The sequence below is a fragment of the Stylophora pistillata genome, chromosome 1 (genome assembly GCF_964205215.1).
Source record: "Stylophora pistillata chromosome 1, jaStyPist1.2, whole genome shotgun sequence".
Classification (NCBI taxonomy): Eukaryota; Metazoa; Cnidaria; class Anthozoa; order Scleractinia; family Pocilloporidae; genus Stylophora; species Stylophora pistillata.
The window spans coordinates 18713978-18736764 of record NC_142519.1 but is presented as its reverse complement, the minus strand read 5'-3'; the positions used below and the strand labels follow the sequence as shown (position 1 = coordinate 18736764).

Below are 22787 nucleotides of genomic sequence, written 5' to 3'. Positions count from 1 at the left end.
TCAATAAATCATTTCAAAGGTATAGTTTTAACCGGAAGGAAAAAAGCAGGAACAATAAGCGTTGAAAAAAATGCCAAGTTTATTGTACGTCCATCTTCTAGTTTTCATTCGAGTTAAGTCAGTCAGTCACTAATCAATCAAATCCTTTTTTTTAACGATAATTGGTAAAGCTGTAAAGCTTGTGGGTTCGCGCGTTTAGTGTTACTTCAACTTTTTTCTCGTGCCAATCTTGACAGTTTATCATTGTACAGTCACCCTTTACAAAATGGAAATAGTAATAATAATAATAATAATAACAATAAATAATATTTAAAGAGGATACTCCCATCACATTGAGTGGTTTTCAAGGGGGGTCCTCTGACAAAAAATACATTTAGATTAGATAGAAAAAAAATTACAAAAAAAATAATAATTTGTATACGTAGATGTAAAGAAGCATATAAAAGCACGAATATTAAAATACTAAAGTTAAGAATATGCTTTGGTTAAAAGGTAATTTTAAGAAATAATTATTTGAGTGTCTTTTAAAAATTAATGGTGGCATAGGCTTTTTCAACTCAGGCGGAAGTGCCAACCATTCGTTTGTTGCTTGATAAGACGTTATGCATCTTCCCCATTTCGTTCTGATTCTGCTAAGCCGTGGAAGGTGTCCATTTCTGGTGTTGTAACCATGTGAATTTAGTGTTGATTTAAAGTTCTCAAAGTGTTCAGGAATGTTTCCTTTTATTGCGTTCTGAACAAGTACACAACGATGCGCACGACGACGAAATTCCAAAGGCAACCACATTTATTCTTTCATTGCCTCTTCTGAGAGGAGGCCTTCTTGCCACAGACCTTTTTAGCAAACTTATTTTGGAAGGCCTGTAGCTGTTCCATTTCTGATTTTAACCCTGGTTGATCGCCCCATATTATATCCGCATAGTCTAAATGAGGTAGCACCAAACCATTGTAGTACGCAAGGCGAATCTTTTCGTCAAGCATATGGCAAATGCGATTAAAAACACAGATACGATGACCTAACTTCTTGATCAAATTTCAAAGTCTCAAAATAATTGAGAAGAATTTGCTACCTTTCTATAACATCAAGAAATGGTTAGATATTTTAGTTTTCTTGGATAGAGAGGAATAAATGGAGGTCCCGTCTCCTGCAGGGTTAGGGGACGTAGGAGACGTTAATTTCCCACGCAAGAGATTACTGTGTGATGGATGTCCTCCCCTGGGGTGGGATGGGTGGGTACAAAGGAGTTAGGTGTCAATTAGGACGAAAGTTCTGTTCCTTTCTCCTGCCATTCCCGTGGCGAATGAATTAAACTAAACTAAACAAAACTAAATATCAGGCCTCCAATTCCATTTTTCGTCAATTGTCACTCCAAGGTATTTAAAGGATTTCACACGATCAATGATCACATCATCATCAGATTTAAATTGAAAGTCCTCAAAAGATGTTAGTGCATTTTTACTTCCAGTCAGCATCAGTTTTGTTTTCTTAACATTCAAGGTCAGCTTGTTGTCATGGTACCAGCTGCAAATTTGCGTAAAACCAAGACTGAAGGACTCTTTGAGTTCAGCTGCAGTTGATCCCGTAAAAAGTAATACAGCATCATCTGCTTAGAGAATCATCCTAGCATCTGAAATAGCATTAGGTAAACTGTTAATGTAAAACTTAGTTTTGGATTTTTGGCTGGTCCCTTTCCATTCTGACCATAACTGGAAATGGATTTAACATTTTCCTTGTTTGTAGAAGAAGGCGGCTTCAAACCAAAACCAACGTGTTTGTCGCTTCACTGGCCGTGGCAGATGTTTGTGTTGGGCTGAGTACTGTTCCTCCCCTTTTCGTTTGAGAGAAGACAACTGGATGCGATCCTGAAGTTCCTTTTGCTAATAGGGTGGATTATTTAAGGTGGCTGTTCATGTAAATTTGCAAATTTGCAAATCTGTAAAGTTGTGCAGTTCAGTCCTAGATCGCTACTTTACTGTTGTGCAACTTCTCAATTACCTATTATTTATTACGCGCGAACGTGTCCCCCAGATTATTTTTCTTTCTTGGGCCCTTTTCGTTCTTGTTGTTTGTCCCGATGTTGTAATATGGCTCGCTTTTAACGACAATCGTTCTAGATCTCTTCTGCTGTGAAAGTGATGGGAATTGTTATAGCCCTATTCCTTGTTTGTTCTGCATGCTCTCTGTGATGTAGTCTTATATACATTATGAAAGAAGAACAACCATGTAAAGATAAACAACTTAAATTGGCTCTGCTAGTTTTAAACTCTACCTATCATAAACCCCGTCGCTTACCGGCTCTGTTCAAGAGGGACATAAATGAAGAAGCAAAACGGCGCATTTGCTGATCTGGAAGATGAGAAACAACATTGAGCCTCTTAATTAATGATTCACGATTTTTTTCTAAATAGATACATTCCCTATTGTATACATTAATGTCGACAACAAGTAAACAAGTCATTGGGATCGATCGATCGATCGATCGATCCTAACGTCAGACACGCAGTCCCCTTGGGTTAAAATCATGTTGTCAAATAACATACAACTAAAAGTCGTCTAAATGTGGACGGAAATGTTTTTGGAGAAGCTCAAAATGAATTGCTAGCTTTATTCAAATAGAGTACGAGTAGAAATATTGCTGAGCTAAATTGCAAATGAAGGAGTTCGAGCGTTGAGGCTAGTTAAGATCAGGTGGTTAAAAAAAAAAGGAAACATTTCAAAAATTCTTTAGTGTTGGGAAAGCCAATTTTAATAAAGCTGTGTTTGAATGTTCTTAAGAAACACGCCTGAGAGAGAAATTAATAGTAAACATCAAAAAATGTTTTCCAGAAAAATAAACTATGCTAAAACTAGCTTCCGAGCTAGCCCTTTATTTGAATTATAACATAGCGTGCGTGCTAGTCCTATATACTGAATTGCTATTGCGTCATTATGAACAAAATCTTTATGTACGCACGGCCGTGCTGACTGAAATGACGCGTGCAGTTTCAAACATCTACATCTACATCTATTTTAATACTCTTCAACGCTATTACACATCAAGAAGAATAAATAGCTGCAAAATTTCCGTCGTGTGAGTTCCTTGAAGTTTCGGAAAGCGATATCAGTAAATGGAAGACCAACCAAACTTTTCTTTGGCTTTCGACCTTCCCGCAAGTAGTCAAGCTAACAAGCACAACGAAAACGAAACACAACAGACCCGTTTCTCGAATTTATCGGAACAGGAGCTGGAGAAAATTTTAGCTGAAAGACATTCAGCAAGGACTAAGAAGACTACAAATTGGTCTGTGACGACTTTTAAAGGTAAACGTCTGTGTTGATGACGTTTTTTTTGGTTACCTTTGTTAACTCTACCGAAAACCATTTAATTACAAAATCAAAAAAACAATCGGAGACGCTAAAATTTTCGGGCAACTTTCATTTCAAAAAACATCACAAAAACGTCATTCATCGCCCAAACTGTTTCGGTATGTTATAAAAGAATTTTTTCGTGCTTTTAGCTGTGCGTATATCGAGTTATGGATGCACTTGGGAAGTTTGGAGAGCACTCAAGGAGCTAGAGTTGCTCTCGGCTACGCCTCGAGCAACTCTTTACGCGTCTCTCGTGTTCTCCAAACTCCTCGCGTGCATTCATAACTCGATATACGCACGCTAAGCATGAAACAATTCTTAATTATATTATAACCGTTGTCAACATTATTATCATCTTTGTTATTATAATTTGTTATCATTTGATTATAAGTTGAATGTTACGTTGAATTAGACAATATATTTTTGAATAACCTTTCTCTTGTGGAATAGGTTACTCACACTGATGGGTGGAATGCTGCAGGTTTTCTGGCTTGCATGTGAGACAAATATTCTGCAACACTACCTTCTAGCATCATTATACATACGTCTAGTTCTTTTCAATGCCATCAAAATTCAAAATAGATAACTTTTTATTTTGATCGATCATAGTTAACATGAGACAGGCATTAACAATTGTGTAAATTAACGTTTATTAATTCAACTGTGTTGTGAAAGCTTACTTTACTATGCTGTTTAACTTTTCTCAGAAAATAAGCTTGAGAAACTTAGCAGTTGAAGCAATCAGCTCCTTATTTCTCTGTTTTGAGTGAAGCTAATTAAATTCAACAGAGCGCAAAAAAGGTTTGCATTAAGCTGCACATGTTTTGAAAATTGTAAGAAATAAATTTTATTTAGTATCACCACAAAACAAAAATGCGTTTTAAAGTGATCCGTTATTCAGAGTAAAAATGTATATGATGCAAAACAGACATATTAATATTCTTCCGAGTTAAATTGCAAATGAGTGTTAGTTTTGATGACAGATGAGATCAGCTGGTTTATTTGTAAGAAACAGTTCGAACCTGGCATACAACAAAACTTTGAATTTGCTGCATTTAACCCTCATAATATTAAGACTGACTAGCGTCAAATCGTTCCTTGCGGTTTTACCGCTGAGTCAAAATAAGTTGAGAATCAGAAGGGAATGAACCAAAGGAGCCGTTGATTGATACAAAAATTCTCCTTCCCTTTACAATAGCAAATTATAGAGAAGAGTATGGAGAATGTTCATAGTTAGAATGCTAATTTTTGAAGACCTGACAGTGTCCTCAAGCTGTGAGAGACAGGTTGTCAAATTCTCTCTCTAGCTATTCCTTTCGTTCATCAATTATATCATATTGACGCAAACTTTGGTAATTTGCGCGTTTTTAACCAGTGATGTACTGACGAATGTTTTCCTCGAGCTGGCCTCTCTTACAGTCAGTTTCCCTCCTTTATTTCAATTCTTACCAATGAAGGAATGGAGGTTGTTGACCTAACAGAAAGAGAGGCAAGAATTCATGCTGATTAATTAATTGTGATGTGTTTTTAGCGGAACTTGACACAAGAAAAAATCACCAGGTGTTTTCAAATTTCTTGTGAATTGTGGTCTGACATTAGTTTCTTACCGGAAGATTATCTTCTCAGCTTTCATTTGTGAAGTGACGGCCGCTTGAATATCGAAATATGAAAACGTGGTTTTGGATTCTTGGCTGGTCTCTTTCCATCCTGACCTGTTCTGGAAATGGATTTATTATCTTTCTTGTTTGCAGAAGACGGCGGCTTCGAACAAAAACCAACGCATTTATAGTTTCTCTTGCCGTGGCGGACTTTTGTGCTGGGTTGACAGCTTTTCCCCCGCTTTTCGTCTGTGAGGCGATAACTGGATGCGATCCTAAGGCCTTCTTAGCAAGCAGGGTGGATTATCTAAGGTGGCTGTTCGGGTACGCATCTGTGACAAACTTGTGCTGTTTAGTCCTTGAGCGCTACATTGCTGTTGTAAAGCCGTTAAGGTACTTGACTTTTTTGACGCGCAGACGCGTTTTCCAGATGATTTTTATCTCTTGGACCATCGCAGTGGTTGTTGTCTTAGCTTTTTTACTAGACTGGCTTGTTTTTAGCGAAGTTCTGCTCTTCAAAGTTCTGATATCAATTCTCATGGTTTTATTAGAATTTTTGCCGTGTTGCGGGTTAATTTTCTGCTTTGGATCAATGTACTATGTTATTTATAAGCGCGAAAGAGCCGCCCACATCTTAGCAAAACAACTCCGCCTTAATCAGCGATTTTTGTTCAAAATCCCGGGGAAGGCTGCTGTAAAAATAATGGCAGTTGTTATTGGCTTGTTTCTTGTAGCTTACTCGTTCGCTTTGCGATGTAGCCTCATATACATTTTGAACAATCACGAAAAACCGTGTGATGATCAAGAATACAAATTGCCACTGCTTGTATTAAACTCCGCCATAAACCCCGTAGCTTACGCCGTCTTCAAGAGAGACATAAACAAGGAGACAACACGGTATATTTGCTGTGTCATGTGTAAAAAAAAAAAACATCGAACCAAGTCATGAAAACAACTCTTTCATCTTACGCAACTATAATTTCTAACACGTCAATCCAGTGAGAACTGCAAACCTTGGATAAACTTCTTCTCAACCAGAAGTAGTCCATTTACCCACAATAATTCCTTCCACAAGTCAACAATCAATAGCAAAATGATGAAAATAAAATCATGTTTAACGATTTCCTTACAGTGTGTCCATTGTGGGAAGAGTAAATCACATAATGGTTGAAAATAATTTTTTTAATCTCATCGATTCTTACCTATTCTTATTCCTTTTGATTTCTTTTCTTTTGTATAATTTTGCTAGTTTGTCTGTTTCATCTTATAGCTTTAAATGCCATTCTGTGAGTCAGTCAGTCAGCCTATTAATCAGACTGAAGTTTGCTGACTAATGGCAAATGTTATCTGCTTGTTTCTTGTAGCTTACTCGTTCACTTTGCGATATGGCTTTAGATACAGTATGAACGACGGAAAACCGTGTGATTAAGACTACAAAATACCACCATAACCACTCTCAGAACTTCGTGCATTTACTTTTTATCTAGAATTCACAAATGTAACAACCCAGGTCGACCCATCGTGTCGGCCTACAGTTGTCCCGCGGGACTTATTTCCAGATGTTTAAACAAAATTAAGTTATGTCTTCTATCGTCAAAACGTTACAATCATACATTAAAGACAGCCAACCAACTTTAATTTCCTTGGCGAAGACGAACTTGTTTTTATCGTGGATATTGCATCTCCTTATACTGTCATTCCTAATTTGGCGAGGGTCTCTTTGTCCTCAAACATTCTGAAACACTATACTCCGCCTAACCAAACGAGTGCTTACACTCAATTGCTCTTCATTCTGGGACTATTGTTACAAGCAAACCAGTGGCATAGGTATAGGTAGCAAAATGGGACCCAACTACGCCAATCTTTTCGTAGGTTTTATTGAACACCAATTTTTCAGTCAATACAACGACCCCAAACCTGAACTCTACGGCCGCTACATTAACGACTATACCGGCGCTACCTCCTGTATCATAGAGGAGCTAACTAGCAATACACAACAGCGAGACTCCACGATGATTGTTGCAGTCTGCTCGTTGGCCCTGTAGGGTTTATAATTTATGCAAATGAAACAGACTAGTACTTTTTTCGAGCGAAATGGAAATGAGATCTAATTTTGCCGGATGTCCAGCTGAGATCAGCTGGTTTTCTAGACGAAACTTCCTGATTCTCTGGCAAACGAGGAACTTTTGAATTTACTGTGCTCAACTATAAACCGTAAGACCGACCGACTAGCATATTGTAATTTCTCTTTACGGTATCACAATCAAAGTCATGAGAATCCTAAAGGAAACGAACGTTAATCAAAGAAGCTCCTAATTGATAAACTAAGTCTACTTGTCATTTAAATAGAACAGCAAAGAGAATATTCATAGCAGTGCGTAGAATATTAACCCCTGATAGCAAACAAGATCGAGGGTGAGAGTTGATTTGTTAAATGTATACCTTTATGATTTAAACCGACAAAATGCAACAAGAAGGTAAACGTTTTCTGTTAGACATGCAATTTTAATTGAACAAGCAGACAGCAGCTGCTATGAACACCCCCGCAACTAGAATGCGAATGTTCAAAAATGACAAAAGGAAAAAAGAACTGCAATTTGAGCCATGAAATTCTGCATCTTCAGTGATTCTTCTGTTTCTCATTTCTCCTTCTTTTACATTTAAAAACAAGTTTTCACGATCGTGGTGACCCCGTTGATAACAGTACTTTTTACTGAAGGGTTTTCCTGGGCGAAAATTCGATTATAATTATTATTATTACCATTATTATTATTTTTATTATGACATGATGAGAAGTTCGTCTCATATCAGACAATAAGATCTAATAAATTTGTATAAGCTTTCTTGTCACATGACCCGGTCGGCCTATAGTAAAAGTGGGTGCGCCATCGGTTTTCAAATGCAATTTAACTCGGAATTCACGATTCAGGTAATAGATTCTCGTTGAATCGAATAGTTGAATAAAAATAAAAAAGAAAACAGCAATAAAATTGTTTGGTTTTATCCGAAATGTGCACTCCAGTTCAGTTAAAAACAAGGAAGAACCTCAGGCTCACTTTGAAAAACGCTTTTGTTTGTTTTTGGCTTCTTCAAAGGTGGCAATGGTTTTGAAACAATTTAAAAGGACATCTTAAAAAAAAATGTCTCCTGTTGTGGTGTTATAATTTGACAATAGTTTTTATGTATATGTGGATGCGAAACATTATTACTTAGTCTCGTTTTCAACAAGCAATTCTACGCGAAATACCTCGCTTCGTTAATCAATCAGAATGCGAGATTTTATTCAATTATGCGATTCTATCTGACACACCAATAGGAGAGCTGACAATGTCCCGGAGCTGACAGAGAAAGATCATCAAACCCCTTAGTTAGCTATCTTTAGAAATTAATTTCTTGCTAGTCATCAAAATTTATCATGTCACCGCCAGGACATTATTACTTGTGCACTTTTCATCGATTAAAAAACAAATGCTCGCAAAAACGTCTCCCCGCAGCATTTCTCTCATGTAAATAGTATACCATTAACTTACCAAAGAAGGAATGAAGGCCGTTTACGTAACAATGATGGTCTCGAGGCCTCTTAGATAATAACTGATGCGATGATGTTGATTAGTATTCAAATTCATGGTTAGCGTTATGAAGATGTTGTATTAATAATATAGAGCCATCCTTTCTTAGTAACAACAGATATGCTTATACAATAATGCCATTTCTTTTACTGCACCGTTATAAAAATTCTGTTCTAATATGAGACTGAATTTGTTCAAAAATTGCTATTGACATACCCTGGCTGAACTAGCATGGAAGAAGTTATAAACCGTTTCTTAACAGCTGTAATACAAAACTAAACTTTATTCGAGGATCTACCTCTCCCAATGCCGTTTTCACGCGCATGCAGCTGTATTCAAATCCGTCTCGCTTTCGACGAGTCGACGAATTCGTCTTAACAGGAACGACGATCGATCCTTGGGGAAAAAATATGTGTTCAAGGAAGACAGTTACTTCTCCCCTGATTAGTTGATAACTCCATAAGCTAAAATTAGGCATAAAAAAAACAAACAAACAAACAAAAAACACGACAATCGACGTCATCAAACTTAGAAATGTAAATGTTATTGGTATATTCCTTCTAACTCACTCAATCGCCTTGCGATGCAGCTTTATATGCATTTAGAAAGACGAAAAACCGTGTGATGATAAAGAATATATAGTTCCCCTTCTTAAATTGAACTCAGCCATTAACCCCGTCGTCTACGCCGTATTCAAGAGAGATAAATATGGAGATAACAAAGCATATTGACTGTGTCACGTGGAAAAAAAGGAACCAAATTGAGTCATGAATGAAAAGCCATAATGCCCAACGCGTCAATCCATTAAAGCATAACAGCTTATATGGAAAAAAACATGTTCAACCAGAATCTTTCTTCAGCTATAATTATTTTTTCCCACAATTCGACAATCAATAAGTAACGGCTGGAAAAATAATTACATTTTGAGGCGGAAAAACGTTAAATGATGATTAACAGTGGAGTCACTGCTATCACAGTGACTCCACTGTTTATGCCGTCTTCAAGCGGGGTATCAAGAAGGACACGACGAAAAGTTTTTTTCACATCATTTGGATAAAGTGAAGCAATTTTTTCAGCTAATCCAAGAACTCTAAAACATTTGTTTTTTAAGTTTGCATCAGTTGTCACTCGACTTAGACGTCGACAAGTATAAATAAAAGTAAAATTATATTCCAGGATCACCTCGAGGTGTTTGTTTTCTAAACAACTTCGCTTTAAAAACGAGTAGACTGCTTTTTTTAGAGATCCGCTTTTCACGCGTATGATGCAAATCAGGCAGATAAGTACTATTCCTAATTAAATTACAAATGAGTTTTCGTTTTTATGCCAATTTAGATCAGCTGGTTTACTGTAAGAAACGGTTCTAACCTGGCAAACAAGCAACTTTTGAATTTCCTGCGTTCAAGCCCCAAACCCTGGCTAGGGCCACATTGTTCATTACGCTAACACCGCTGAGTCAAAGTAAGATCTTGAGAATCTCATAGCACGATCCAAAAATATTGCAAGATGCTGCGTTGAACTGTTATGTGCATTTGACCGGGCTAATTGCTTTGCTGCTTTGAAGCTGTTCTGAGAGAAGCTGTTTCAAATTATCTTTGAAATTCACCCTTACACTCCTAGTTTCACTGTTTTTGCCATTCACCGAATAGTTGATAGTGCATTCATTCTTGCACCTTTGAAATTCCTCACAGGTGAAAAGAGTAGAGCTCATAAACGAGTAAAGCTCATAAATGAGTGGAGTTCATAAATGATTATTAGTCGTAATTGGCATCAATAAATTATTTCAAAGGTATGGTTTTAGCCGGAAGGGAAAAAGCAAGAACAGCGGGGGTTGAAAAAATGCTAACTTTATTGCACTTCCATCTACTAGTTTTCATTCGAGTTGAGTCAATCAGTCAGTCATCAATCAATCAAATTCTTTTTTTAGACGATAATTGTTAAAGCTATAGAGCTTGTGAGTTCGTTTAGTGTTACTTCAATTTTAATTGTTTCTCGTACGTTTCTTGACAGTTTACGACGCGATTGAGATAAGGTTGTTTTGAAAAATTATTAATTCAGCTGTGTTGAAAAAACTCACTTTACTATTTTTATAGAAAATAAGCCCGAGAAACCTAGTAATTAAAGCAATCAGCTCGTTAGGGAATGTACGTTTTTTATTTGGGGGGGTGGGCCGGGATACTTTAGACATTTTTTGCCAAGAAAGTCGTGGCCCTCCCACTTTCCAGATTGGATTAATGCATGACCCTTCATGAATGCCTAAACAAAAGGATCTGACCCTCCCCCCACCTCTTCAAAGCCAAAAATAACCGGAAGTGAAATTAACTGACCGGAAGTGTTGCTCACATAACCGTGTCTGCGCACAAAGCAGTTAATTGCATAGCGTTGCACGGTGAAAACTTGAAAGTGGGCAAGGATGTGCGAGGAATAGAAAGAAGGAAATGCGCTTGTGGAGAATGCGAGGACTTCATGAGGTCAGATGGTAGGCCTAGCCACAAGTTGCCGATGAATCCCAAAAAAGTTGCCAATAAAAGTGTCTAAAAGTTGCCAAAAAGTTGCTATTTTTTAAAAAGTTGCCGAGAAGTTGCTGAATTTCCAAGAGGTTGCCGAAAAGTTGCCAAAATTTTTATGCTTTTCGTACCTTCTTTGGGTGTTAAAGATTAAAAATTCGCACATTGCTTCTTATCAAAATTTCATTTATCAAAGTCCAATGATAATATCAGAGGTTCTTTCCATTTCACTTGATCAACAAATGGTCAATGTAATTGTCCGCCATCTTGAAAAACGTGCAACGTGATACCGCTGACCTCTTGATAACGCATCACAAAAATCAACCCATGGAGGGGGCCCTAATTATTGTATTTTAGAATAAATTGAATGAATGTCTATCGAAAACTGACCAATGTGGCTCAAAACGTGAAGAAAGTGGCTTCAGAGAACCTCAAAAAGCCCAAAGTTGCCGAAAATTCTAAAAGTTGCCAAAATTCTAAAAAGTTGCCGAAATCTCAAAGCTTGCCGAAAAGTTTCCGAGAAACTCGTGGCTAAGCCTATCAGATGGAGTAGCTCAAGTAACGAATCGTCAGTGGACACTAATTCTATACCAGAATCCCGCGCGGAAACATTACCGACGTCAAAATATAGACGAAAGCGGGCACGGGTCGAGAGAGACAATTTACGTTAGTTGGGACAAGATAGTGTTTTGATCTAATATTCCGACATCTATTTAAAATGATGTAGATTGATTTAGACTGGTAGCTTTCCTTGTATATAAGTTTTAGGTTTCTATACACTTCGCGTGTTTGGTAACAAATAATTAAAAGTCAACTAACCGACATGGAGTAGTTTTTTCCTTGCCAAAGAAAAAAAAAAATGCGACCCTTCCCCGGCTGCGTATCAAACAGGGTTGACCCTCCCCGATTTTTCAAATATTTACTAATGACCCTCCCCTCCGAAGCCCCAGCCCATCCTCCCCCCAATAAAAAACGTACCTTCCCTTATCTCTTTGTTTGAGTGAAGTTAGTTAAATGCAACAGAGCGCAAACAAGGTTTGTATTAAACTGGACATGTTTGGAAGAATTGATATAAAAATTAACAAAAATGGTTTTAGAAGATCCCCTTTTCATTGTAAATATATATAAGATACAAATCAGGCAGATTAGTACTCTTCCCAGTTAAATTGCAAATAAGTTTTAGTTTCGATGTCAGTTGAGATCAGCTGGTTTATTCTAAGAAACAGCTTTACCCTGGCAAGCAAGCAGTTTTTCAATTTTTCTTAAGAATGATTAGCGTCAAATTATTCCTTGCGGTATTATCGCAGAGTCAAAGTAACGTCTTGAGAGTCGGAAAAGAACGAAAGTCACTGAACCAAAGAAGCCCTTGGTTGATAGACAAATTCTCCTTCTCATAAGCACCGGGAATGTATACAGAAGAGTATGGAGAATTCTTACATTAATGCTTGGGTTTGAGCTATTCCATTTAGTTCATCAAAATATATTATGCTAACGCAAACGTGGTAATTTATGCGACTTTTTATTAGTAAGTACAGCGGCACTGACGAATGTTTCCCCCGAACGTGCCTCTCTTGCAATCAGTTTCCTTCCTTTATATCAATTCTTAACAATGAAATTATATGGAGGTTGTTGAGCTAACAGCAAGAGCGGCAAGAATTCATGCTAATCAATGAAATGTGATATGTTTTAGGGGGAGCTTACACCAGACAAAATCACCTGGTGCTTTCAAATTTCTTGTGAATTATGGTGTTACATTAGTTCCTCACCGAGAGATTATCTTCTCAGCTTTCATTTGTGTAGGGCCGGCCACTTGAATATCGAAATATGGAAACGTGGTTTTGGATTCTTGGCTGGTCTCTTTCCATCCTGACCTATTCTGGATATGGATTTATTATCTTCCTTGTTTGTAGAAGACGGCGGCTTCGAACAAAAACCAACGCATTTATAGTTTCTCTTGCTGTAGCCGACTTTTGTGCTGGGTTCACAGCTTTTCCCCCGCTTTTCGTCTGTGAGGCGATAACTGGATGCGATCCTAAGGCCTTCTTGGCAAGCAGGATGGATTATTTAAGGTGGCTGTTCGGGTACGCATCTGTGACAAACTTGTGCAGTTTAGTCCTTGAGCGCTACATTGCTGTTGTAAAGCCGTTGAGGTACTTGACTTCTATGGCGCGCAGATGCGTTTTCCAGATGATTTTTATCTCTTGGACCATCGCAGTGGTTGTTGTCTTGGCTTTTTTAGTAGAGTGGCTTGCTTTTAGCGAAGTTCTGCTCTTCAAAGTTCTGATATCGATTCTCATGGTGTTTTTAGAATTTTTGCTGGGTTGCGGGTTAATTTTCTGCTTTGGATCAATGTACCATGTTATTTATAAGCACGAAAGAGCCGCCCACATCTTAGCAAAACAACTCCGCTTTAATCAGCGATTTTTGTTCAAAATCCAGGAGAAGGCTGCTGTAAAAATAATGGCAGTTGTTATTGGCTTGTTTCTTGTAGCCTACTCGTTCGCTTTGCGATGTAGCCTCATATACATTTTGAACAATCACGAAAAACCGTGTGATGATCAAGAATACAAATTGCCACTGCTTGTATTAAACTCCGCTATTAACCCCGTAGCTTACGCCGTCTTCAAGAGAGATATAATCAAGGAGATAACACGGTATATTTGCTGTGTCATGTGTAAAAAAAGAAACCACATTGAACCAATTCATGAAAACAACTCTTTCATCCTACGCAACTATAATGCCTAACACGTCAGTCCACTGAGAACTGCAAACCCTTGATAAACTTCTTCTCAACCAGAATTAGTCCATTTACCCACAATCGTTCCTTCCACAAGTTAACAGCCAATTACTAGATGATGAAATTAAAATGTTTACGGATTTTCTCACAGTGCGTTCATGGTGAGAAGAGAAGATCATGTAATGGTTGAAAAAGGTTTTTTTAATCTTACTGATTCTTACCCATTCCCGCTCCTTTAGATTTCTTTTCTTTCGTATAATTTTGCTAGTTTGTCTGTTTCATCTTATAGTATTGAATGTCAGTCTATGAGTCAGTCAGTCAGCCTATCAACCAGACTTAAGTTTGCCGGCTGTGAAACTCGAACTAATGCAAATGTTATTGGCTTATTTCTTGTAGCTTTCTTATTCGCTTTGCGATGTAGCTTTATGTACATTTTGAACGACGAAAAAAGAAAAATTGTGTTCAACGAAAATGTATATTTATAGCAAGAACAGTATCTCCACCGTAATTAAAGAACCTGACAAACGGCGGCATGATTGCCCTCTGATATACTCATATATAAAGGAGATTTCATAAATATTAAAAGCTGCCTCAGGGATTATCGTTTCTCTTGCTTTTGCTAACTTCTTTGTTGGATTGAGTGCAGTCCCTTTATTATTTTTCTGCCCCGAAGGGAGCGATTGGGACGAGTAATCTAACGATTTTGGAACTTATTCCCGTTCGCCTCCACCGTAAAGCTGCGCATTTTAGTCCTGGAGCGCTATGTTGCTGTCGTAGTGCCTTTGAAATATTTGACTTTTGTCCAGCGTCACCGCGTTTTTCTGGTGTTTTTCATCTCTCGGGCGACTGTTTCTAGCCAGCGTTCAATATTTAAAATACTTATTTTGACGAAATGGAATTTTTTGGGCTTTTCTGCCTTGCTGTCTTTCATTTTTTGCGTCGCTTTAATCATCTTGTTATCAAGCTACCTGCGTCTTAGAAGAAGAGCTCCTGTCGGCAGTTTACTCCGAATGGAAGAATTCTTGCCAATTTAACTCCCCTGCCGTCTTTGATCTTCAAGTTTAGGACGCGCCTCACAAACCATGCAACTAATAATTGACCCATGAAGAAATTTTGTTTCTGGATTAAAATCGTATGAAGGCCCGGCTAAACGCACGCAACATTTCAATGCAACATCTCGGAACATTATTGCGCGCAGTTTGTTGCTCACGTTTGGCCACCCAGTACCAACATTGTGCAGCATGTTGCAAGATGTTGGACCGAGTTTGAAATGGTCAAATTTTTGTTGCAACATTTTTGGAAGTTGCACGATTGAGATGTTGCGCGCGCCTCGGCCAGCTCCTTCACAACTTCTCATAACACGATCTAACGATGTTGAGAGATCATTGTTGCGTTGAAGTATTAAATGAACTTGACCGGGCTTTAACTCTTCTTGCTATTTTTAGCTTTGAATTCGTAATGAGAGAAGCTGTTTCAAATTTTCTTTGAAATTCGCTCTTACACCCATAGTTTCACTGTTTTTGCCATTCTCCCCATTGTTAATAGTATATTAATTCTTGCACCTTTGAAATTCCTCGCATGTCAAATGAGTAGAGCTCATAAATGAGTAAAGCTCATTAATGAGTAAAGCTCATGAATGAGTAAAGCTCATTAATGAGTAAAGCTCATTAATGAGTGGAGCTCACAAATGATTATTAGCCGAAGCAGGCATCAATAAATTATTTCAAAGATATAGTTTTAACCGGAAGAAAACAAGCTGGAACAATAAGCGTTGAAAAAAATGCCAAGTTTATCGCACGTCCATCTTCTAGTTTTCATTCGAGTTAAGTCAGTCAGTCACCAATCAATCAAATCCTTTTGTTTAACGATAATTGGTAAAGCTGTAAAGCTTGTGGGTTCACGCGTTTAGTGTCACTTCAACTTTTTTCTCGCGCCAATCTTGATAGTTTATCATTGTACAGTCACCCTTTCCAAAATGGAAATAGTAATAATAATAACAATAATAATAATAATGATAATAAATAATATTTAAAGAGGATACTCCCATCACATTGAGTGGTTTTCAGGGGGGGTACCCTGACAAAAAATACATTTAGATTAGATAAAAAAAATTAAAAGAAAATAATAATTTGTATACGTAGATGTAAAGAAGCATATAAAAGCACGAATATTAAAATACTAAAATTAAGAATATGCTTAGGTTAAAAGGTAATTTCAAAAAATAATTATTTAAGTGTCTTTTAAAAATTAATGGTGGCATAGGCTTTTTCAACTCAGGCGGAAGTGCCAACCATTCGTTTGTTGCTTGATAAGACGTTATGCATCTTCCCCATTCCGTTCTGATTCTTCTAAGCCGTGGAAGGTGTCCATTTCTTGTGTTGTAACCATGTGAATTTAGTGTTGATTTAAAGTTCTCAAAGTATTCAGGAATGTTTCCTTTTATTGCGTTCTGAACAAGTACACAACGATGCGCACGACGACGAAATTCCAAAGGCAACCACATTAATTCTTTCATTGCCTCTTCTGAGAGGAAGCCTTCTTGCCATAGACCTTTTTAGCAAACTTATTTTGGAAGGCCTGTAGCTGTTCCATTTCAGATTTTAACCCTGGTTGATCGCCCCATATTATATCCGCATAGTCTAAATGAGGTAGCACCAAACCCTTGTAGTACGCAAGGTGAATCTTTTCGTCAAGCATATGGGAAATGCGATTAAAAACACAGATACGATGACCTAACCTCTTGATCAAATTTCAAAGTCTTAAAATAATTGAGAAGAATTTACTTCCTTTCTATAACATCAAGAAATGGTTAGATATTCTAGTCTTCTTGGATAGAGACGAATAAATGTAGGTCCCGTCTCCTGCAGGGTTAGGGGACGTAGGAGACGTTAATTTCCCACGCACGAGATTACTGTGTGATGGATGTCCTCCCCTGGGGTGGGATGGGTGGGTACAAAGGAGTTAGGTGTCAATTAGGACGAAAGTTCTGTTCCTTTCTCCTGCCATTCCCGTGGCGAATGAATTAAACTAAACTAAACAAAACTAAATATTAGGCCTCCAATTTCATTTTTCGTCAATTGTCACTCCAAGGTATTTAAAAGATTTCACACGATCAATGATCACATCATCATCAGATTTAAATTGAAAGTCCTCAAAAGATGTTAGTACATTTTTACTTCCAGTCAGCATCAGTTTTGTTTTCTCAACATTCAAGGTCAGCTTGTTATCATGGTACCAGCTGCAAATTTGCGTAAAACCAAGACTGAAGGACTCTTTGAGTTCAGCTGCAGTTGATCCCGCAAAAAGTAATACAGCATCATCTGCTTAGAGAATCATCCTAGCATCTGAAATAGCATTAGGTAAGCTGTTAATGTAAAACTTAGTTTTGGATTTTTGGCTGGTCTCTTTCCATTCTGACCATAACTGGAAATGGATTTATCATTTTCCTTGTTTGTAGAAGAAGGCGGCTTCAAACCAAAACCAACGCGTTTGTCGCTTCACTTGCCGTGGCAGATGTTTGTGTTGGGCTGAGTACTGTTCCTCCCCTTTTCGTTTGAGAGAAGACAACTGGATGCGATCCTGAAGTTCCTTTTGCTTATAGGGTGGATTATTTAAGGTGGCTGTTCATGTAAATTTGCAAATTTGCAAATTTGTAAATTTGTGCAGTTCAGTCCTGGATCGCTACTTTGCTGTTGTGCAACCTCTCAATTACCTATTATTTATTACGCGCGAACGTGTCCCCCAGATTATTTTTCTTTCTTGGGCCCTTTCAGTTCTTGTTGTTTGTCCCGATGTTGTAATGTGGCTCGCTTTTAACGACAATCGTTCTAGATCTCTTCTGCTGTGAAAGTGATTGGAATTGTTATAGGCCTATTCCTTGTTTGTTCTGCATGCTCTCTGCGATGTAGTCTTATATACATTATGAAAGAAGAACAACCATGTAAAGGTAAACAACTTAAATTGCCTCTGCTAGTTTTAAACTCTGCCTGTCATAAACCCCGTCGCTTACCGGCTCTGTTCAAGAGGGACATTAATTAAGAAACAAAACGGCGCATTTGCTGATCTGGAAGATGAGAAACAACATTGAGCCTCTTAATGATTCACGATTTTTTTCTAAATAGATACATTCCCTATTGTATACATTAATGTCGACAACATTTTTTTTATTTTTAATCGATCATAGTTAACATGAGACAGGCATTAACAATTGTGTAAATTAACGTTTATTAATTCAACTGTGTTGTGAAAGCTTACTTTACTATGCTGTTTAAATTTTCTCAGAAAATAAGCTTGAGAAACTTAGCAGTTAAAGCAATCAGCTCCTTATTTCTCTGTTTTGAGTTGAAGCTAATTAAATTCAACAGAGCGCAAAAAAGGTTTGCATTAAACTGCACATGTTTTGAAAATTGTAAGAAATAAATTTTATTTAGTATCACCAAAAGAAAAATGCATTTTAAAGTGATCCGTAATTCAGAGTAAAAATGTATATGATGCAAAACAGACATATTAATATTCTTCCGAGTTAAATTGCAAGTGAGTGTTAGTTTTGATGACAGATGAGATCAGCTGGTTTATTTGTAAGAAACAGTTCTAACCTGGCAGACAAGAAAACTTTGAATTTGCTGCATTTAACCCTCATAATATTAAGACTGACTAGCGTCAAATTGTTCCTTACGGTTTTACGGCTGAGTCAAAATAACTTGAGAATCAGAAGGGAATGAACCAAAGGAGCCCTTGATTGATACAAAAATTCTCCTTCTCTTTACAATAGCAAATTATAGAGAAGAGTATGGAGAATGTTCATAGTTAGAATGCTAAGTTTTCAAGACCTGACAGTGTCCTCAAGCTGTGAGAGACAGGTTGTCAAATTCTCTCTCTAGCTATTCCTTTCGTTCATCAATTATATCATATTGTCGCAAACTTTGGTAATTTGCGCGTTTTTAACCAGTGATGTACTGACGAATGTTTTCCTCGAGCTGGCCTCTCTTACAGTCAGTTTCCCTCCTTTATTTCAATTCTTACCAATGAAGGAATGGAGGTTGTTGACCTAACAGAAAGAGAGGCAAGAATTCATGCTGATTAATTAATTGTGATGTGTTTTTAGCGGAACTTGACACAAGAAAAAATCACCAGGTGTTTTCAAATTTCTTGTGAATTGTGGTCTGACATTAGTTTCTTACCGGAAGATTATCTTCTCAGCTTTCATCTGTGAAGGGACGGCCGCTTGAATATCGAAATATGGAAACGTGGTTTTGGATTCTTGGCTGGTCTCTTTCCATCCTGACCTGTTCTGGAAATGGATTTATTATCTTTCTTATTTGCAGAAGACGGCGGCTTCGAACAAAAACCAACGCATTTATAGTTTCTCTTGCCGTGGCGGACTTTTGTGCTGGGTTGACAGCTTTTCCCCCGCTTTTCGTCTGTGAGGCGATAACTGGATGCGATCCTAAGGCCTTCTTAGCAAGCAGGGTGGATTATCTAAGGTGGCTGTTCATGTACTCATCTGTGACAAACTTGTGCTGTTTAGTCCTTGAGCGCTACGTTGCTGTTGTAAAGCCGTTAAGGTACTTGACTTTTTTGACGCGCAGACGCGTTTTCCAGATGATTTTTATCTCTTGGACCATCGCAGTGGTTGTTGTCTTAGCTTTTTTACTAGACTGGCTTGTTTTTAGTGAAATTCTGCTGTTTAAGGTTCTGACGTCAATTGTCATGGTTTTATTAGAATTTTTGCCGTGTTGCGGGTTAATTTTCTGCTTTGGATCAATGTACTATGTTATTTATAAGCGCGAAAGAGCCGCCCACATCTTAGGAAAACAACTCCGCCTTAATCAGCGATTTTTGTTCAAAATCCCGGAGAAGGCTGCTGTAAAAATAATGGCAGTTGTTATTGGCCTGTTTCTTGTAGCTTACTCGTTGGCTTTGCGATGTAGCCTCATATACATTTTGAACAATCACGAAAAACCGTGTGATGATAAAGAATACAAATTACCACTGCTTGTAATAAATTGCGCCATTAACCCCGTCGCTTACGCCGTCTTCAAGAGAGATATAATCAAGGAGATAACACGGTATATTTGCTGTGTCATGTGTAAAAAAAGAAACCACATCGAACCAATTCATGAAAACAACTCTTTCATCCTACGCAACTATAATGTCTAACACGTCAATCCAGTGAGAACTGCAAACCTTTGATAAACTTCTTCTCAACCAGAATTAGTCCATTTACCCACAATAATTCCTTCCACAAGTAAACAATCAATAGCAAAATGATGAAAATAAAATCATATTTAAGGATTTGCTTACGGTGTGTCCATGGTGGGAAGAGTAAATCACCTAATGGTTGAAAATAATTTTTTTAATCTCATCGATTCTTACCTATTCTCATTCCTTTTGATTTCTTTTCTTTTGTATAATTTTGCTAGTTTGTCTGCCTCATCTTATAGCTTTAAATGCCATTCTGTGAGTCAGTCAGTCAGCCTATCAATCAGACTGAAGTTTGCTGACTAATGGCAAATGTTATCTGCTTGTTTCTTGTAGCTTACTCATTCACTTTGCGATATGGCTTTAGATATAGTTTGAACGACGGAAAACCGTGTGATGAAGACTACAAAATACCACCATAACCACTCTCAGAACTTCGTGCATTTACTTTTTATCTAAAATTCACAAATGTAACAACCCAGGTCGACCCATCGTGTCGGCCTACAGTTGTCCCGCGGAACTTATTTCCAGATGTTTAAACAAAATTAAGTTATGTCTCCTATCGTCAAAACGTTACAATCATACATTAAAGACAGCCAACCAACTTTAATTTCCTTGGCGAAGACGAACTTGTTTGTATCGTGGATATTGCATCTCCTTATACTGTCATTCCTAATTTGGCGAAGGTGTCTTGGCCCTCAAACATTCTGAAACACTATACTCCGCCTAACCAAACGAGTGCTTACACTCAATTGCTTTTCATTCTGGGACTATTGTTACAAGCAAACCAATGGCGTAGGTATAGGTAGCAAAATGGGACCCAACTACGCCAATCTTTTCGTAGGTTTTATTGAACACCAATTTTTCAGTCAATACAACGACCCCAAACCTGAACTCTACGGCCGCTACATTAACGACTGTACCGGCGCTACCTCCTGTATCATAGAGGAGCTAACTCAGGTTTTAACAGCAGTCAATTCCTTTCATCAGGCTCTAAAGTATACGTGAGAAATTTCCGACGAGGCTATGTCAACAGTTTGTGTACTAGAGTGTACAACAAACCTACAGACTTATACAGTTACTTGTTGTATTCGTCTTCGCCGGCATCCATCACGTGTCCGTCTGAGTCCGTTTAATATTCGCCTGCATTGGTTCGCACCTCAGCAACTGTCACTTCAACGATACAGTCGTCAACAAATGTGGCATCTGTCACATTCCCACCTTCTGAAGTAGCTTAAACAGCCCTTTTTTCGCTGCTGAGCCCTACTGGTTGATCTCCAGAATTGAAATCGTTCCTTAGTCCCGCCAACAAGTCCACTTTCGTAGAATCTTGCTTCGAGAAGACGGCTGGTGGAAAAGCCCCTGCCTTGTCCTTGGTAGTTTCCTCCCGAACTGTCCTTTGTCCGACGGACGATACTTCTTAAAATATTTTTTCAAAGTACTTTCGGTCTCGGGGCTGATCTCTTCTGTTGGCATTTGCAAACTGCATGCTGGTCGGAGAGACGCAATAGTAGGATTTTCATGAGTAAAATACTTGATGCCCATTTTGTTACTCTCTTCAATGACTTTTTGGTAATTATTCCAAAGTATCGGGAATAATAAAAAAGGCGGTGAAGGTGTCACGCTTAAAATGGGAAACTGCAAATAGATTCTCCACAACTGTTTGAGTTATGTGCACAATCCAATTTCTTCGAGATAATCGTTATTGATTGAAGCTATACTGTTGTGCTGTGTGGGCTGCGCATTCCATCTTCATGAAGTTTAATTGAGACTTGACTTTTAATAGACACGTTTCCTTCAGGAAAGCAGCTACCAGACTTAGGTTGTAATAGCACTTCAGTTTTCTTTATGGAGATCGAAAGGGCATATCTCTTTGTGGCATTACTAAGGCAGTCAAAATGAACTTGGACATCTTCTTTGATGTGAGCAACAAGAGCGCAGTCATCAGCGTAGAGTAGCTCTCTGTCCAGTATATTGGTCTTTGCCTTAAATCGTCGAAGGTTGAATATTCCTCCATCGTACCGCACATCGAAATTTATGCCTTTCTCGCAATTATAAAAGGCATCATAGATCACAGCGTCCATAACAATGCTGAACAGCAGTGGTGCAAAAACACAACCTTGCTTGACACCATTATCTACGTCAAAGGGAGCAGATTCCAGCCCACCGTCCACAACACGTGCTTGCATGCCATCATGAAAAGATCAAATGATGTTTATCACCTTTTCTGGGAAACCAACTCTGTGGAGGAGCATCCAAAGTCCTGTACGAGACACCGAGTCAAAGGTCTTTGTTAGATCCACAAAGACTATATAAAGGCCACGCTGGTGTTCTCCGCATTTTTCTTGCACTTGACGCGCGGCAAAAAGCATGTCCACTGTACTGCGGTTCTCCCTATATCCGCATTGGCTTTCAAGGTTCACCTCCTCCGCCAAAGCAGTTGTCCTTCTCCCTATTACACGTGCTACGATTTTTCCAGCAATATACAACAGCGAGATGCGACGATGATTGTTGCAGTCCGCTCGTTGGCCCTGTAGGGTTTATAATTTATGCAAATCAAACAGATTAGTACCTTTTTCGAGCGAAATGCAAATGAGATCTAGTTTTGCCGGATGTCCAGTTGAGATCAGCTGGTTTTCTAGACGACACTTCCTGATTCTCTGGCAAACGAGGAACTTTTGAATTTACTGTGCTCAACTATAAACCGTAAGACCGACCGACTAGCATATTGTAATTTCTCCTTACGGTATCACAATCAAAGTCATGAGAATCATGAAGGAAACGAACGTTAACCAAAGAAGCTCTTAATTGATAAACTAAGTCTAC

General features: G+C 38.1%; 2 protein-coding genes and 1 pseudogene across 2 annotated transcripts; all 3 read left to right on the top strand.

Moving 5' to 3' along the window:
- Nucleotides 1-4638: 4638 nt before the first annotated feature.
- On the top strand, nt 4639-6585 carry LOC148741521 (octopamine receptor beta-2R-like; annotated as a pseudogene).
- Nucleotides 6586-12541: 5956 nt separating this feature from the next.
- On the top strand, nt 12542-14346 carry LOC148741520 (octopamine receptor beta-2R-like). The gene has a single exon (XM_088743132.1). It carries the CDS (start codon nt 12848-12850, stop codon nt 13766-13768), a length of 921 nt encoding a protein of 306 aa, XP_088599258.1. The 5' UTR covers nt 12542-12847; the 3' UTR covers nt 13769-14346.
- Nucleotides 14347-18622: 4276 nt separating this feature from the next.
- LOC148741519 (octopamine receptor beta-2R-like) lies at nt 18623-20068 on the top strand. The gene has a single exon (XM_088741803.1). It carries the CDS (start codon nt 18999-19001, stop codon nt 19917-19919), a length of 921 nt encoding a protein of 306 aa, XP_088597929.1. The 5' UTR covers nt 18623-18998; the 3' UTR covers nt 19920-20068.
- The last annotated feature ends 2719 nt before the right edge of the window (nt 20069-22787 follow it).